Source organism: Electrona antarctica (genome assembly GCF_951216825.1).
Source record: "Electrona antarctica genome assembly, chromosome: 9".
Taxonomy (NCBI): Eukaryota; Metazoa; Chordata; class Actinopteri; order Myctophiformes; family Myctophidae; genus Electrona; species Electrona antarctica.
The window spans coordinates 40010880-40030422 of NC_136790.1; the positions used below are offsets into that span (position 1 = coordinate 40010880).

The following is a 19543-nucleotide window of genomic DNA, read 5'->3' on the forward strand; positions in this document are numbered from 1 at the left end:
GAAGCTCTGTCGGTCTGTATATCCATCAATAGCTTGTCCAATCGATCTAAAATTGCACATGGGTATTGAGCACTGGCATATTCACAGACTGACAACTGATTTCGGATTTTCCCTGCACATTTGACATGTCTATGAGGATCTGAACATGGTCTATCAATCATACTATGGGAAGCAGGAATAAATAGCAGCTAGAGCATTAGCATTTCACATAAATGTCCTTGGGAAACTTCATGTTGACATAGCACCAAGATTAACTAAAATGAGGCTGTGGCAAGATGGAGCAACTCAAACCTTCAAGCTTAACATGAATGTTGAAAATTAGAAAATATGTATGCAACAGACGTAGTTGTGGTCCGTGCATTCCTTTGGCATGGATTAGAATATTATAAATAATTATATTCAGGTTCATGTTTGTGTTATTGCAGAATTATTTATTGAAATAAATATGCAATGTATACACTTTTTACCATATTATTTCACATAAATAGTAAAATTTGAAACAGTTTTAATTGGGTTAGGATAACAGGTGTTAATTTCATACTAATACTCTTTGTCCTGATCATTAAAACACTGTGGATACATTGCAACTTTCTGTTAGGGGTGACACAGGTGATAGTCCAATTTACAATTCTTTCACTTAGTAACACTATATACTGTATTTATCTAAATGAGTTACTTTTACTGTGCCAAGCTGAAAGCCAAGGTCACATCTACTGTAATATCAATAATATAGAAGGTTGAACACATATTTACATTTACAATCTCAAAAATGAGTAAAAGCTTAGGTTACACTGTGAAAAGATATCTTGAAATATAAAATTTTAGGATTTAGACAAATATTTAGCAGATTTCGAATAAAATGGATCTCTACTATGCTTTCCAATTCTATGCACACACCAATGCAACTTGCTAAGTTCAGTGAAAACTGAGAAAAGAAAATCATGCTAGGTTGTTAAAAGTCAGTCATTCAAACACTGATTAAAATGTAATTCTGTACAAGTGTTTCAGGTAGAAATCAAAAGCAACAGTTAAACTGAAAATCAGTCTATTAGATTATTTCATATCCTTTAAGAGAGACATATCTTGGCATACCTTACTGCATATGAAACGGCTTCAGTGGGTTTAAGAAAACTCCCTACCTGCATATCCCTCATTAACACGTGCGATTGGAATCATTTTGATGATAAAGACAGTATAAATTTTTAAAACTAGACTATCAATAGGAAAATTGCAGACAAACTTGGACATTCTCTTTAAGTGCTGAACAAGGAATGAGCATACAGTTTCAAAGATCTTTTTTTCTTTTTTGAAATATATTAAAACAAAACAAAGGACACACATATTCTCTTATACAGTTTTCAAAGTACACAGTATTCTATTCATTAGGTATAGTATAGGTTTTTATGGCATGCACCATCTGGGGGCTCATGATGGCTTGTCACCTTCTTTCTTCAAACGGCTTTAGAACGAACACACACACACACACACACACACACACACACACACACACACACACACGCACACGCACACGTGTCATATTTTACACAGATCACTGAGCAAATATTGATGACTTCCCATATAGTTCAAGATGACACATTATGCATTTAAAAAGAAGAACTACATGAATCGACCTAAACACCTTACCTGTAATAATCCTCTTGCCCGGGTAGAGGGCCTCCGTGTAGGTGATGATGTCCATGCAGCCATTGCTGTTCCATAGCCATCCTCTGCAGCTCTGCAGACTGTGCATGCATGGCCTGTAGCTGGTGTGCAGCAGACATCTGGGGCATGTGGCCCTGCAGCTGCAGCTCTCGTTGATATGCAGCTCCTAGACCACATGCAAGGGCAAACAAGCTTTAAATGAAATACGTGGACTCAGAGGTGAGTATTACGTCTTTTGGTCTGTGTATAGTGTACTGTGTACTACTGCACTTGAATATGGTGATAGCTAGATTAACCACTAGTATCCTAAGATTCTCCACAAACAGATACAAGTTCAGACCATGTCACGTGTGAGCTTGTAGCCTTGTACAGTTGGGTGCCACCGATATTGTCCCTTATTATTTGACCCATTTAGGCCTGACCTCAAAATTTAAAAAAAATCCTTCTAAATCCTCCAGTTTTCTGAAATAAATATTTTCACGATTTTTCAAAAATAGCAGACCTACAAGCTATGAGCTTGTAGATCTGCTATTTTTCAATAGCTAAATTATAACATAATGTTTAAAACACCAAAAGGGGTTCCCGCCCAAAATGGGTTAACTGTCCTTTTGCGCAGATCACGCAAACCTCAGCAAACTGTACATCTGCTATTTTCAGCAAAGAGATGGGGGGAAAGAGCAGACCCTGGTCAACTAGTATATATAGTTTACTAATAGTTTTAATCTTGATAGCTTTTAAGAGAGCATTTTCAGAGCGTTTATTTTAATGATCAATTAAAATAAACAATTGATTGTGTTCTGCTTGGATCAATGGCATACTTTAGGATCCTATGAATCTGTATCACAATGAAAACACATTTTTCAAGAATAATCGATATTCATTCAGTAATTTATTAACATGACTTTATTTGGGGCCCTGCTTCCAATACCCTCGCGCCCCACAGATTGGGATTCTCTGGTATATAGGGTATGCGCGTGTCATCATCATCAAACCCGGAAGTTATGCAGGAACGCCTACTGAGTGGCAAAAAACTACTTTCTGGCCTTGACAGCCCATACATCCAAACAGAAAAGTCCTATTTGATTGTATTAAACAACATTAAACAATGTTAAACTCACTTTGCCTGTTGCCGTGCCATTCACTTTAAGCATGCGCATACCCTCTATAGATTTATTTATTTATTTGTATTTATCCAACCTTTATTTAACCAGCAAAAACACATTGAGACAAATCTCTTTTAAGAGTGGGAACTGGCCAAGAGGCAGAAATAAAATTAGTGCTACCACAATACATAACATTACAGAATACATAACATTACAGAATACAGACAACATGGATGTATTACATCCATGTTTATCCTCCAGAATACCTACAAATACAATAAGAATCTACAAAAAGTGCTACATTATTTTAGAAATGTACAATATATACAGAAGTGCATAAATATATGAGCCTAACCTAGAGGCTAATACCTGTCCGAACATGTACGTAAGAGGTGATCCATTTGAAACGTCTCAAGGGAACTTTCAAGGCCAATTTTAGTCTAGTCTGCAGGTCGTTCCACGACCAGGGACCAAAGAAAGCAAGACATCTATTTTAGATGGTATAAATGACTAAGGTTACTAACCGAACAAGGGGTGGCGAAGCATCTCGTGATCATGAGGCAGGTCATTGAGTAGATGGTTGGGGTGGAAGGGGAACCTGGCCAAACGTGGTCCGTTTCCCAGCGGGTCCAGAGGATGAGGGCCACCTGGTGGTGGTGATGATCCAACATTATTAGTGTGACGCAAGATGGCTTTTCCAATGCCGGAGCGGTTGCGCAAAGGCCCGCCCGGCAGCACTGTTTAATGCAATTTATTTGTGCGTGTATAAGTATTTTTGTTGACAAAGTTGTAAATGTCAACAGTATGTATATCCATAAAATAAGCAAGCAGCACGCTAGCAGACAATACACTAGTTCTGTCTTTCAATCATTTTATTATTTTCACAATTACATTACCTGATCATCTTCTTCTTAATAATTAAATAGACTATAGTTTAAGCTCGTCACATGAAACTCTATACCGTCATATGCATACATCTGGCATATTATCAAAACATTAGAAATTAATAACAACAATAATAATAAAATGATTGAAAGACAGAACTAGTGTATCGTCTGCTAGGGTGCTGCTTGCTTATTTTATGGATATACATATTGTTGACTTTTACAACTTTGTAATGAGTAATTCAACAAAAATACTTATAACACACACAAATACATTGCATTAAACAGTGCTGCTGGGCGGGTCTTTGCGCAACCGCTCCATGATTTAGATGTAGGCCATTTAACCCATTAAAACCAGGAAATGCTACCCACCAACCAAAGACAATTGGATGGACATTACTGGGGAAATATACGTCACAGAAAAGCTAACATTCATACTCAGGAATGAAGGACTACAAGAGGATAGGTTTCACAACAAGTGGAAAAGTGGGATCTCTTCCTCCAGCCCATGGTCAAGCTATGAGGAATTCAAATATTAATCTGTAATATCAGAAAAATTTTGCTTTTTTCTTTTGTTTTGTGTGTTTGTACTGTTTTTTCCTTCTGTTTTTTTCCGTCCTTGATTCACTTTTTTCCAAAAAACAAAACAAGAAATGATCACATAGATATTTCACATGATATTTGTCAGGTGAAAGAAGTGCTGTTGTCGCCCCCCCCCCCGTCCCCCCCCATATTAGTATGATTATTTATATTTCAGTAACGTGTATGTTTGTGTGGCACAACCTCCCGCCTCGCAGCAGTTGTTTGTTATTGTCTCTTTTGTGTGTGCCCCCCCCCCCCCCCCCCCATATTAGTCTGATTATTATTTTAGTAACTTATGTTTGTGTGTCACAGCCTCACGTTAATGGCTTAATGCACGTCGGACCCGCATTTTCAAACTGTATGACTAGGGCTAGAACAGGTCGTATAGCTTTCATTAGTCAGGTGGTTTCAAAGTGGTTTAATACCTGACAAAAAAGGAAATACTTTCTCACCTTGGTTGAGTGGATCCTGCTGATGCAGGTGCAGATGAGAGTGTATATGCGAGTGCTGGTGATGGTGTGGCGTCACATTGAGCATCTGCAGCCTGGCAGCAGGGTCGCTGGCGACCGACGCCATCCTCTCAGCATGGAGCCTCTCTGCGGTCAGTCGCTCGGCATAACTCAGCTCTGGGCGCATCTGTTGCTGTGCCATTGCCATCCGCTCTCGCTCGAGGTGGTTGAACCCCGGATGAAAAGCAAAGTGGTGGCCGTGCGGCGGTCCAGCGATGTGTGGAAGAGCCAGCGCCCCGTGTCGGGCAAAGTGCTCCATCGGGTTGGCTGACGGGTGCATGGTTTCCATCTCTGGAGGTTTCATCTCAAAGCCAGGCTTCATCCTTTCTCGGAGTTCCCTCTCTCGGAGGTTCCTGAGCTCCCGCTCTCGCATGCTGGGTTCGGCACTGTAGAGACCTGGCATGTGGTAGGCCAGCAGGGGGTCCCCGGGGCTCAGTGACACAAAGAAAGGGTGGTTGCGGTTGCTGGGGGACATGACGTGAGGCCGGGCGTACTCGCTCAGGGTGCGCAGGGCAGGTGTGTCGGGTCCGATGTAGGGGGGCACGGCAGCCACTGTGGTGGGGGGCTGTTCAAAGGACGACCGCATGTGGCTTTGGCCTGACATCTGAGGCTCGCTCATGCGACTGTCATGAGAAGAGCTGGAAGCTCTCTGTAAGACAAGCAGGAGTAGTTGCAATAACACATTATAGTAAACACGATGCATTAGAAGCAGAGGAAGAATAAAGAGACATAAGGAGCGGTATACTCACAGCATTCTTGTCTGCCTCTCTCTCGCGCTCTCGTTCTCTCTCCTTCTCCCGCTCTCTCTCACGTTCCTGACGTGCATTAAGCTCAGCCTCTCTCCTGGATTTTTCCACTGCGTCTTCTCTTTTCCTGGCCAGCTTGGATGATGCAAGTGGAGTGAAGAACAGGTCTGTTCTGGCGCAGGAGTTGTAGCCTCGGTCCAAGTGTTTGATAAACCTAGAAATTGACAACATGTGTGAAAATCATGCAAAAAAAGTAATTCCTTAAACAATAGGAAATTGCATTGTTACTGCCAGAAAAGAACGATTTCCTAAAATGATAAGTAGCCTAGACCAGGACTGCCAGGTTAATGTTATTTTACTTGTCCTATAAAGTGATCTAAATAGGTTTTCGATGTAATGGGTCCCGGAACCCAGGGGTAGTCTTTTAGATGGGTCGCAGGGACAGTCCTACTTCAACAACGTTAGTCGTTGGCTTTACTGCAATACTGTACTGAGTACAGTATTGCATCCCCGGAGGGTGACATGATTGCATCATTTCTCAATTTAGTGAGTCTATGGAAGCAGGATGCAGGTCATTTGCATCACTGCCTGCATTAACCCATTAGGGCGTTGGCTATTCGAGAATACCAAGCTCACAGCAAGCTTGTACATCTGCTATTTTTGAACATTTCTTTAAGTGAGAACTACTGCTTTTAGAAGGCATTTTTAGAATCAGCCTCAGGTCTTAATGGGTTAAGCCAGGGGTTCTCAACCCGTGGGCCGCGACCCCTCGGGGGGTCGCCAAAATATTTTAGGGGGTCCCCATTTTATTTTCACGATTTTTCAAAAATAGCAGACCTACAAGCTCGTAGCGCGCCACTCGGTGGCGCGCTATGAGCTTGTAGATCTGCTATTTTTCAATAGCTAAATTATAACAATGCTTAAAACACCAAAAGGGGTTCCCGCCCAAAATGGTTTAAGGTTATTGTAGCAGTCAATTTATATTGGGGGTCGGGAGGGGGCGGGGCGGGGGTCCCGAGACATTGCCAAAGCATTTCCGGGGGTCCCCGGCCAAAAACGTTGAGAACCCCTGGGTTAAGCAATGTAAATTGTGGGAGGTGAGTCAGTTTGCTGACTGTGTTCAGAAATGGTACTTGGCCAACATGTCTCAAGTGAATTCCCTGTTTGGCCACCAGAGAGCACAAGTACTCCCAGTGATTAAACACATCGTCATTGTTGTGATAAAGTTATAGAAGCACAACCATTTGTGGTGGCCTGTGATGTATCACTGTTGACTCTAGTTCAACTATGTTCTCTTGTGTAAATAGTTTGCATGTTCTGGATATTATTACTTTATGGTTACCAATATTGTATATTCTAGTCTTCAAAGGGCTTGTCCTCGAGAATAAATAATATTTGACATTGCTGAATAAATAATATTTTACATTGCTGTCATTTTAAATGTATCAATAACTGAAACGTGAGAATGGTGGCTTTGTGCTTAACAATTTGTTATCAATAATGCAGAATTATTAGATAGATTGTAGTTCTCCTCTTCCGTTTTTGTTATCCTCAACATCTTGGCTTAATATGCATTTCTTTTTCACCACCCACACGTGTCCAAAAAGCACCCTTGCAGCAATTCATGTGAGTGACAGAGAATTAACTAGATAAAGTGCCCCTCGGGGCACAGGTCTCCACCAGGGCAGGACAGATTGTGGCCTCCTGGTGGCGCTATAATAGGCCAATGTGAAAAGGGTTCAAATTCTTCTACGCCTTGGATGGCAATTGGATAATTTGTTCCAAAAATGTGTGTTTGCAAAAATCCACCTGTTGGTGGCACTATAACAGGCCAATGTGAGAAGGGTGGGATATATTCCTCAGCCTAGTAGGAAAGTCTGTGAAAGATTTCACGTAAATTGCACATTGCGTTCATGATTTGAGGCTTTTTGTTCAAAAGTCTTTAATATCAGCAATCTGTCCATCTTTCCCTGGCCTGCAAACACTTCAATACTAGTCTGTTATGTGAATGTGTGTGTCTGTTATGTATTACCATTTATGCTACGTGTAGGAGCCTAATAAATCTGAACTAAAACTGTGTTGGCAGAACTGACTGCTTAAATGTCTTCAACATACCGGGCGGACTGGCTTGCATGGCTGGCAATGTTCACAACGGAGGGCTCTGGAGAGGGGCTTCTAGGAGGAGGTGGTGGGCTCTCTGCCTCCTCAGAGTCATCCAGCGGCTCTTCTTTGATCTGAATGTGTGTTCCTCCCACTGGGGTGCTGGGCGACGGCCTCAGAGAGAGAGAGGGGAAGGAGGGCTGGAGACCAGGAACGAGACCAATAGTAGATGATGGTGCAACGGAGGGGACAGGGTGTGAGGATGCACTGGGTGGGTGAGAGGAATGGCTGCTTCTGCCAGGATGGCTTTGCAGCTGAGAGAGAACTGGAGGTTGGGCAGGGAGCGGCTGTATGGGCAAGGACTGAGGCATGAGTTGAAGAGGTGGCGGAGGGGCACCTGGGGCATGCTGGTTGGGCAGAGAATTGAGAGGCTTCAAAGCAGGGGGGGGTGGGAGGTTGGAAGGCATCTGGGGGAATGATGTAGAAGGTAGGTGCGGCAGTTGCTTGTGTGAAGGTGGGATAGGGGTGGTGGGGGGCGGTTTGATTTGGGGTCCGGAAGAAGTACTCTGGGGGAGCTGGGACTCCCTGGAGAAATGAGGGGGGCGTTGCGCGACCTGAGGTGGGGGGCCGTGCGGCGGCAGAGATTGGGAAGGGAGAGAAGGAACACACGGGGGAACCTGAAATGCTGCCGACGGTGGGAAACCCGGTGCCACGGGCAGAGGGAGAGGTGGCTGGCCCGGGGGAGGGTGAGAGGTGGGCTGTGGACGGCCGTGCAGGGCCATGCAGTCGACTGGCTGAATGGAGGCCGGCTGAGGAGGATCTGGAGAAGGAGGAGGGGGAGGGGGACTCTGGGCAGGATCAGAGGAAGGTGCGGTCTGGGGCGGCAGGGGATTTGTTGGGGTGCCCTGAGATGTTGGCGCCTGTGGGGATTGAAAGTCAGACAGGGCAGCAGGCTCTGATGGGAGGCCATGCTGCTGGGCGGAGGAGTCAGAGTCACTCTCGTTGCCCTGGTGAGGGCTGGGGATGCTGGGTGAGGAGCTACGGTTGTCCTGGTCAATGTCTTTGGTGTCACTGCTGACATCACCATTGGCGCTGCGGCTATCAGAGCTCTCCTCCGTCTCTGCTTCCCCCTCAGACCGTAATCCCTGGGGTTCCTGCAGGAGCAAACAATACCACCAGTTAGTGTGCCTGTAGTGTAGGGGATGATTTATATTTCAGGAGCAAGCCATTGACCATGATCACACAGTGGACGTTTCTCTTGCATTATACTCAGTCAGGGGTGGGAACTATGGGTGAACTGAATATGGTCAATTCCCCGGTCAAAGTACAGAAACCCACATCATTTCTTGAATGTTGGAAAATTGTTTTTTTATATGCTCTTTGGACCATTGATGATGTCGTGTCACGTCCCAATAAGCTTGTCAATTGCCAGGGAAGGTCATAGTTAATTCTATTTTTTAATTAAGCCCCAATTCCTATTAATTGAAGCAACATTTTCCAGTTGGGAATATTTAGTTATATCACAAGAGGGCACTCAACTAACATTTTTGAAGGCTTCATTAGATACACTATGAGAAGATATTCCGAAGTTTTTACCTTACTTACTTACTTGCAACACAAGTAACCAAAGAAAGAGTTTACAGTAGGTCCAAACTCGCAAAGAAATTAGACTATGGATTCTTTGAGAGTGAATTTTAAGTGGTATTCTGCATTAAGTCAAACACTTCAGCTGCTGTTTTCCCACCTGTGTCTTGGGTCTTTTAGGTGTAACTTTATCTGACTCGTCAGGTTCCTGAGCGGCATTCTCCCTCGTACGTTTTGTTGTCTTTGGTAAAGGTGCTTCCTCCTTAATCTTCTGTTAATGCAACATTCATGTCATTAATAGTTGTTAAGACGAGACAGGATAAGTATCAGTGAAAAGAATGATATTTTCAGCGATATTCTATCATTAACAAGTAGTTATATGCTACAATACTAAACAATCCCATCCTGAGATCCAACAGTTTCAAACTTATTTAGATTTCTGATTAGGTGGCCACTGGCCACTGGCAGCAATGTATGGATTATAAACGGACATATAAACTGGCTAAACAACTTCAAAACCCCTGCCTTCACTATGATATTTATATATTATACAGTTACATCATGTGAAGAAAGTAAGTACCTTGTTTGGCTTCTTTGGAGAGTCATTTTTACCGTCTGAAGAAGTTCTAGAAGTGTTAGACATAGAACTTGCTCCACTCGGGGAGGTCTGGCTGCTGGACTGCTGGTCCTCACTGGTGGGAGAGCCTGTAAGCCTCTTGTGGCCACTTCTCAAAGATGACAGCTGGATTAAAAAAAGAACAATACAATTTTTTTTTAAAGAATTGCCATGTTATTCATGAACATACTTTACTTATTCTCAACAAAGATGTGTTCTCTTTATATATGAAAAATAAACTAAATAAACTGGTAAAGCAACATTTAATTTAAAAACAATACGCAGGCTATGTTGTAAATTACAGTAGATGTCTGGTGTAAATTATAAAATAATTTATGTTATAGCACAGTTGTTCAATGCATCATTTCTGATCTTACTAGCTTGCGCACTGTGGAAAATGTGATTAATAAGATTTCTGTAAAAAAGAAAAAAACCTATGGACAAAGAAATACTATTTGAAAAATGTTGTATAACATGATTGTTGATGTAATAAAGAATCATTTACTAATTTCATGTTTGATCTATTGAAAACCGCATTTTAGAATGAATCCATTTATCTAACCGTCGACTTGCCACTTTCTTATTCTGGGCATGTCACAATAGTGAGTACTATAGACCAATAACAGTTTAAGTCCACACTAATTATCCATAATGTATAAATGATGGATAAGGGGTCAGGACAACGAGACGCCTTTTCGTGGAGGGGTCAGAATACAATTTGGACTTAAAACTGTTATTCGTCTATAGTACTATAGATCAGCAATTTTCATGAAAGAGATTTATTGTAGAGAGAAAAAAAAAGGAGTGGGCCAAGTATAGACACCTGGGGGGAACCTAGGCAGCGAAGTACACAGTGTTTAAAGGAGTGGGCCAAGTATAGACACCTGGGGGGAACCTAGGCAGCGAAGTACACAGTGTTTAAAGGAGTGGGCCAAGTATAGACACCTGGGGGGAAGTACACAGTGTTTTAGGAGCATAAATACTGGTTGAAGAGCATAAATATGTGCTGATATGATGCGGTTTCAGGCTTACGGGTGCTCTGCTCCGTCTCGTCCTCATGCCATGCTTGCCATTGTGGCCATCTTCTTCTTCTTTAACAGGTTTGAACATAAATGGAGGGTCTGCAGGTTTCTGAGCTTGTGGCAGACGGCCATGCTTGTTGTAGTACGTGCGGCATGTCGTGCAAAGTAAGATATTGTCCCTGCCTCCTGGCTGCCAATCCTTAGAAGCTGTTAAAAAGGTTTTGTGATTAGGTTTTGTACAGATTTTCAGGAAACAAAATCTTGCGCATTTTAAGAGGGATGTTAATATTTGATATTGATATAAATAGAACTACAGAAAACAAGAATAGGTTTGTCCAAATTTATTCTATATTACGTTTGCCATAATTCCACGCCCACAACAGCAAAGCACGGTTCAGATCCACAAATACACAAAGCGTGACGTCGCCAACGGTGCCGAAACCACCGCCCCGAACTGTACTTACTGCTCCTCCTGCGTCACTCTCTTTCCCTCCGCATTGCTCGAGCTCCATGTTCATACGTCACGACGCACCGCGCGCCTGGACTCCCGTCCCGCGAGATCTAGCCAGACACTATTTCTGACTCCATTCAACAACTTTGACGTACTTGCAATCTTTCCTTTACTCCATTTTCGCCAAAACAACCCAAATCCCCTGCTAAAAAACCTGTCCCCTCACATCACAGGCCACCGTTCTCATGTTATCATCAGCTTCTTCTGCTACACCACATTAAGTTCCCTATACAATTTTGCTACGAGCCATTTTCGGCCAAATACAGCGCTGTAATTGGCTACTCACTGTCACGTGACAGTGTGCCCCTGTTCCACGGTAGCCTCATAGAGTATATAAAAGGATAAAGACTGATCTGGCGTGAAGCTCCGCCCCCCCGCTATTCATGTCATTGGAAGTTGAAAAGTGCACCAAAATTTGGTGCCCAAAATGCAGAAGTGCAAACGCGCTCAACGTTAAAGCCCAGCTGCACGGGGTTTCCTCGTCATACTTCCACTTAGACCCTTCCTCACCCAGGAGTCAGCCCAGCTCCTTATCCAGACATCTGTCATATCAAAACATGACTATTGTAACTCACTCCTTACGGGGTTAAGGCAAGAGCACCCTCCAATTGATCCAAAATGCCGCAGCTCGCTTGGTCTTCAACCAGCCAAAATTCTCACATGTCTCCCCCCTTCTCTGCTCCCTCCATTGGCTCCCGGTCCCTGCCTGCAGAGTACAAAACTCTGATGCTGGTCTTCAAAGCAACCAAAGGTAGGGCACCCCCATATCTTGCAAGTCTGCTTGGACCCTACAAACCCTTCCGCGAGCTCAGATCAGCCAACACAGGGAAGCTGAAAGTACCCTCACTAAAAACGCCGGGACAACACTCCACACATCCCAAACTCTTCTCCCTTCTGGCTCCAAAACTATAGAATGCACTTCCCATTGCAATCAGAACTGCAGACTAACTTAGTCCCAATCTTCTGCTGTAGTCTGAAAACCCACCTCTTCAGACTCCATCTTAGCCCGTAGCACTTGCCCTAGCTTCGACGACCTTACAGGCATATGCAAAGGCTCAACTTACAGTATGTAACTTAGAAAGCATTTTATGTAGACATAGCACTCAATAGTGTATACACATAGTTTCATTATATACTGTAGATATTCCACTGTTAGGTTCTTAGCTTACGTATGATTCATGACTATTTTTATGTATTTGATGTATTACCATGTTTTTGTTCTTGCTTACTGTAAATCGCTCTGGATTAAGCGTCTGCTAAATGCCTAAATTGTACAGTACAGTAGTACAATACAGTGTATACGTGTGTGTCTCACTCGGACACACCACAGCCACGGACAAACAACAACGACGCGTGACGCTAGAGGATAAACATTGCATATAATAAAGAAGGTAAAAAAAATCAGGTTGCAGTCTTGTTAAACGATCCTCAAGTCCAATGTCACTTTTGCCTCATTACGAACATCGTTTCGCACCAGTAAAAAAAACACTAGCAAAATTCAACAGCAAATTCAAGCACTTTCAATGGTTTCAAACACTCGCATAAATCTTGTGTGACCAATTGCTACTGAACTCTGCCCAACTCATTAAGAATAACACTTACTTGTTGTGGAACAATGACTGCATGAATAGTTCTTCATTTCCTGTTCACTGTCTTCACTGTCAACATCATCCTCGCTGGCTGAGCTCATGTCCACTGCAAAGGAAGATACAAGCTTAGACGACTGACATGGTTATGATTGTCACACTATGTTACCCTGCAAACATCAACAAAATAATGGAATGCAGGCACTGACTAGAATGACATTTTGTATGAGAAGTTCAGAGGAGTGCTCACATACTTGAGTGCGATCGGGACGTATTCACAGTGGCTGTAACCGAGCGGGTCTTGGCTTTGCGTGAAGATGGCTGCCGCCGATGCTGACGATAGGCCCTTGTTCCTGCCGCCTCTGGTGTTTTTTTCCAATGGTAATAGAATGTGATCAGTTCACCCTGATAAGAAAAGACAATTAAAGACACCATCATTTACTAGGGTCAGTTTCTAAAATAAATAAAAAACTAAGAAAAACTAAAAACAAACACTGGATTATAACTCATTTATTAAGAATGTTCAATTACCGTTTTTTTGCTGGGCAGCAATTCTTTTCGAATACGGAAGAAATTCTTGCCATATTGTCTCAGGCCTTTGATGAATCGCTTCTGTTGTAAGAAGAACAGAAACAAAACATTTTAACTTTAAAAGACAACAGATCGTTCCATAATTCCGCATGATAACAATACTTAGTTAGGTACTTGATATTACATATTTGAGTACCGGTATTCAGTAAATGGAAAGGGACATAGATGCTCGACATTTTTAAACTCTGCTTTTAGCACTCTCAGATTCCATGTTAATGAAAAGTGCGCTACAAATAAAGATTATTATGACTCAATTCTGAAGTCCTTCCTATTTCACTCATTTACATAAATAAAGTACAATTGACACTGATAGCTAGAATAAATCACTAGCAAAATATATTTGGAGTAGAGAAAAAGAGGAACTAAACTAAAGGTGCTCAACGGAGATAGCAAGACGTGATAATGATAAAAAGGTGCTCACACGGATCAAAAACGTCAACTGCTGGCAGTTGCCTTTTTGAGTGGTGCAAACCACTCCAACAACCAGCTTTGTCTGTATGTTTGTGTACCTGTGTACCTACGTGTCCGTGCACAGGTGAGCATGGTTACCATGGTCACTGACATTACGTCAGACCACAGCTGATCAGGCTATATAAGACCTTGCACCACTCAGTTCACACGGGTGTGATTTTTTATTTAATAAAGGTGTTCCTCATTTTTAACTTTGAGTGCCCGGATTCTCTCTTTTTATCTATATATTTAAAGTACTTGAGGAACTTTAACACACAACCAAAATGAATGCATTTTCTATTAATTTAACCTTAATCAGCTAACAAACATATTAGAACTGAGGTAGCATTATTACCACATCATCCTCTGACCAACATTTTTCAATGAGCTTTGGTACTGGCTTTTTAACCAGGCGCTGGAGTGCTTTTGCTGCATCATAATGGCTTGCATGTAACTGAAATGAGAAAAACACAGCCATGAATTTGCAAACTGAAAACTATTTTATTGTCATTTTTAAATAAGCTCCTTCTGCTCCTCACCATGTTAAGTGCATTGAGTGTGGTGTCATCACGAGAGGCTGCTAAACACCCATCCTCTGTAGATCCACCATCACACATCCCTGCAAATGCTGCCATGCTCCTGCAATATAAATAATGGGAAAATAAAATGTATAAAATGCAATAGAAAATATAACATAATACAATAATATAAACAGAATGATTGGCAAATGTATAGCCCCAGGACGTTCCCTCAGTCCCTACACTCATTCTGTAGCTCCAAGATGAGGTCACGAATCCAAGTCCTCCCATTGCGTTTCAGAAACGTATGGTTTCCACAACTTACACTGCTTACCCTTTTCTGCAGATTTTATCCAAAAGGTAAAGGTCCGTTAACGAGCTAAACTAAATTTAATTTAGGAACAGCCAAGAAAATCCAAATTGCGGCATGAAACGAGCGTTTCAATCGGTTGTTTAGTCAGCTGCTTCCATGTTTTTCAAGGAAGCGGCAAGGAAGTGCATGTCGACTGAACTGAAGTTAGTTGGAAAATCTAATTCCACATTTGACCAGGAGAGGCGCTGGGGATGCGCTAAAGCTTTTCGACTTCCTCGAAAAACATGGAAGCAGCTGACCGATTTAAACGCTCGTCTCGTTCCTAAATTAAATTTAACTCGTTAACGGACCTTCACTTTTTGGATAAAATCTGCAGAAAAGGGTAAGCAGCGTAAGTTGTGGATACCATGCGCCGTTTCTGAAATGCAATGGGAGGGCTTGGATTTGTGACCTTAAAACAAGGCCCTTAAAACAAGGCTCCAGACTTCCCAAAACAAACTGGTCAGGCTACTACTTGGCCTCACTCCCCGAACCCACCTCACCCCTGCCCACTTTGACAGGCTGGAATGGCTTAGGGTTGATGACAGAGTACTCAGTACAGCATCTTGCAATGGGTCTGATCCATAAGATTCGCTACACCACCAAGATACCCATGGCATGTACCTGTCTAAATACTTCCTTAATGTCAACAAAGTCCACACCCACAACACCAGAGGGAGTTCAACAAACCATGTCCAACCCAAATTAATTTCGCTCCTATGCCACAAAAATGTGGAACGCCCTACCAACAGTCATTAAGATATGCGAATCCCTTGACTCCTTCAAAACCTCTCTCAAAGGGCACCTACGGACGGCTGCAATTCGAAACTGGCTCCGGTAAAATCTGAATCCCCCACCCACCCATTTTTCCCCCTCACTGTATATGTGTATATTTGTACGTCTCTAAAGTTATAAGGAATTGAAAATGGTGGACCCTATTGTAAACACGTGTAATGCTTTATGGTGTCGTCCACAGTTAACAGTTTTGTATTGAGTTGTGCTTGAAATGTACTGTAATTCCCCAAACTATTAATAAATACTTCAATCAATCAAACCTCATCTCGGAGCTACAAGGATGAGCGTAGGGACTGAGGGAACGTATCGGGGCTAGCTAATGTACAATTAAGTTCAAACACTGACCTGGCTGCTCTGAGGTACATGAGAAGGTCACAGTCATTGACACCAGGTGTCCATACCAACTCCTCGCTCTCTGTTAGTGTGTGTAAACTGGGGGTTGGTCGTGCTTGCAGCTCTGGAAGCTTAGCCTTCATGAAAAATAAGAGGGAGACAAATAAATACCAGTACAGTACCTTGAACCTAATAGGAGCACAAAAATAATAGGCTAGCATGTCCATTTAAACCAAGAAAGTATCTGTGACATTCTAGATTTTTGTTTTGTATTAAAGAAATAGCAGATATAAAGGTCACAGTTCGTGCCACTTTGTGCCCTTCTGTGAGCTTGTACCTCTGCTATTTTTGAAAAATCTTGAAAGTATGACAACTACTGATTTAGAAAGCATTTGTAGAAAAGGCCTTGGTATTAATGGGTTAATTACTACTAATTTATTAATATATCCGACTAGGTTTTGGAAGATTCAGTTAGACCCATGCATAAGCATAACACATCAAAATCAGATGTGTTGTAGTATATATTTATTTCAGTTAATTGTGTTCTTACATGGCAGAAGAAACAGTTTGTCTAAAATGATTCACTGTGCCTACCTGATGACTTGGTCCCACACGGATCTCTCCCTGTGTGCTGTTCAGGCTCCTACAAACACATCAAATACATATTAATATTTCACAACACTACTCAATTAGCTCAATGCAGCATCCGATTGAGCACCAACTGCTTAACATATCAATATAGGCTAATGTGATCAATACATGAGTATTACCTTCCATCAACAAAACAATCTCCTCAGTACCCCACATCCTGCCCCTTCATTATAGGAGCCAATCTCAGTTAAGACTTACTTTACTTATTACATAAACGAACCCCGATGCTTCTGCAATAGTGTCAGTCAATCAACATACATGAACTTTACTATCACGTTACTGTGAGCCACATCTAGTAATAGTTTGACAGTGGCCAGCTGGCTCCCTCATAAGCTTAGCTCAAGTGTCACCAGTAATGTCAACGTTAGCCATCATCACAAGATGGTTGTTGACATAACCTACATAGCGACCGCGACCAATGCAAATCTACAAAACACACGTCAAATCTGGAGTGGAGTCGAACACCTGATTGTCATGAAATCAGATTTGAGACCGGTCTACAATGCGCGCACTGCATATAATATGGTTGTTACACGATGACAATCTGTCAAATGCACACTGTGAAAATAAACAAGTGCTGGCCATCTTAATCAGGAATTGTTGCTAGTCGGGGCTGGGCTAGCATTACAGCTAACGAGTATGCTATTATTTGGCTAGCTTGTTAGCAGACAACTTCGTGACCATTGACATCTCGAGGTATTCCATAGAAACGCTCTGCAAAGTGTCTAAACCCTCTGCAGACATGTGTGTCACACAGATCCTGTAAAAACACACTGCAACTTGTGCAGTTTAGAGTCTACACTAATTACCTTCTGGGACTGAACAGGTCGTCCATGATCGCAGGATGTTTGGATGTGGCTTGTTGACACTACGCTACGCAGCGCACTGCACTGGTCGATACAAACTATGCGATTCCCCCTCTATTACATAGATATTCAAAATGGAGGCAGCTACGCCACTGGCTGCTCTCAGTGCTCTGCTATGCTGTGTGCAGTGACCCCAGTCCAAAGTTTGTCTCTCTGTCTCTCTCTGACACACACACACACACACACACACACACACACACACACACACACACCACGCACGCGCACGTAGCGTGTACACACACACACACACACACACTCACTGAACACGACACAGGCACACGACTGGCGCCACAAACTTACATTACAATAGTATGTTTTTTTTGGGTTGTTTTTTTTACTTCTGTTTTGCATAGGCTACTGAAATGCAACACTGTAAACTACCGATATACAAATATCAGAGCTACGTCAAAATGCATATTAAGCTATAATATTACTTTAGTAACATTAATAAACAACAACACTGATTTGTTGATACTACTACAATAATGGAAAACATTATCCATAATCCAACCATGGTCCATAGGCTACTCTATCTAGCCAAACCTGAGCCAAACGTGGGCCCCTTAATTAAAGGACCTTTTCTGAGCGCACCTTGCCCGCCAAGGTAAATGAAATGAAATGAAATGAAATCTATATTTACCCAGGGTATCTGGGCTAAGCTCAAGAACTTGTTTCCAGCCAGGCCCTGCTCATAGAACACATTTCATCGTAGTGGTTGATGCCTTGTTCAAGGGCATTTCAGCGGTGGTAATTTTAACGAGTCGGACGGCTGGTTCGAACTGGGAACCTTCCGGTATCTAGACCGCGCCGCTATCCGTTCGGCCACCGCTGCCACAAATGAGCCGTTCTCAGCCACTATTTTGTTTCGCCAAATTAAAATATTTACATTTTTTACATGTACGGATATCATACTAAAGCATGACAAAAGCCTTGTTATAGTGGCGAACTAGTCCTTTAAAATCGACGTTTTTGCCCAAATGTTCGTTAGTCGTGCTACTCATGCATTCCTATAGGTGCGATCGGTTTTGGAATCAGATAGGGAAACGGTGTTATTATTGGGCTGGCTTGTTATTACATGTGTTATTACATGGGTCCTGGGACATTTGCATACAATTGTCTGTGTAGTCCAACCCAGCCCCGATTCCAAATAATTAGGGCGGCTACACGAGGATAGACGGTAATGTGTTTAAGATCACATTGCGCCATTTGCACGATGGCGACATATGGCTCAATGCCATGAAAGCCATACAATAATATGGATGAATCAGAATAATATAGAAAAGAGGAACAATTAGCCTACAATCTCGGGAAATACTAGCCTATATGCCTACAGTGAGTGCAGAGTCCATACATGTTTTGCAGGCCTACATTTTAAACTTTACAATGTTGCTGTCTGATTGGTTACTTTATTAACAGTTTGCAAAAACGGCACAGGTAGCCAAAATGATGAAAAAATGATGCTATACCCAATAAAGCACTATGGCTTGTTTCCATTAAGGTCTCTGATTGATTGATGATTACTTTATTAACAGTTTGCAAAAGCAGCACAGGTATACACAGTTCCCTAAAACAAAAGGATGCTACCCAATAAAGCACTAGCCTATACTATGGCTTGTTTCCATTGGCGTCCTGTGTATACAATTCACCTAATGCACCCTACTGGTGTTAATGGTTGGTCATTAGCCTATTTACAATCAACATCTGACAATATTGGATACAATGATCATGCAAATTCACTGGATACATTTTGAAACTTTTACTGTCTCAAAAGTTTTCCTTTGCCACTCCTAGTGACAATAAACCACAATCAAATTCTCGTTAGATCTCTTCACATATATAGACTACAGTAGTAGGTTATGTCCCAACTATGTAGTATCTTGAATGAAAATAAAATTTCACAAATATTATTGGCTTGCCCAGTCTGACTGTGTAGAAGCATATCAATAAAAATATATTGCTGTTCATAGAGAGGGTACCACCGTACCAGCCAAGAGATCTTTACTGGCACCTGTAATATATTACTGAATATAAAATAATTGAAAATGTACCTCTTTCAGACATCAAAATGTCTTGATCTGACAT

The 19543-nt window shown here is 42.1% G+C and overlaps 1 protein-coding gene across 1 annotated transcript; it reads right to left on the bottom strand.

Moving 5' to 3' along the window:
- Positions 1-41: 41 nt before the first annotated feature.
- On the bottom strand, positions 42-17601 carry rereb (arginine-glutamic acid dipeptide (RE) repeats b). The gene is made up of 17 exons (XM_079510526.1): positions 17405-17601; positions 16539-16587; positions 15957-16081; positions 14486-14585; positions 14302-14400; positions 13437-13517; positions 13160-13310; positions 12922-13014; positions 10819-11015; positions 9751-9912; positions 9331-9441; positions 7602-8740; positions 5490-5700; positions 4684-5389; positions 3290-3412; positions 1645-1828; positions 42-1459 (listed from the first exon to the last, which is right to left on the bottom strand). Exons 1-17 carry the CDS (start codon positions 17428-17430, stop codon positions 1426-1428), a joined length of 3591 nt encoding a protein of 1196 aa, XP_079366652.1. The 5' UTR covers positions 17431-17601; the 3' UTR covers positions 42-1425.
- Between the last annotated feature and the right edge of the window lie 1942 nt (positions 17602-19543).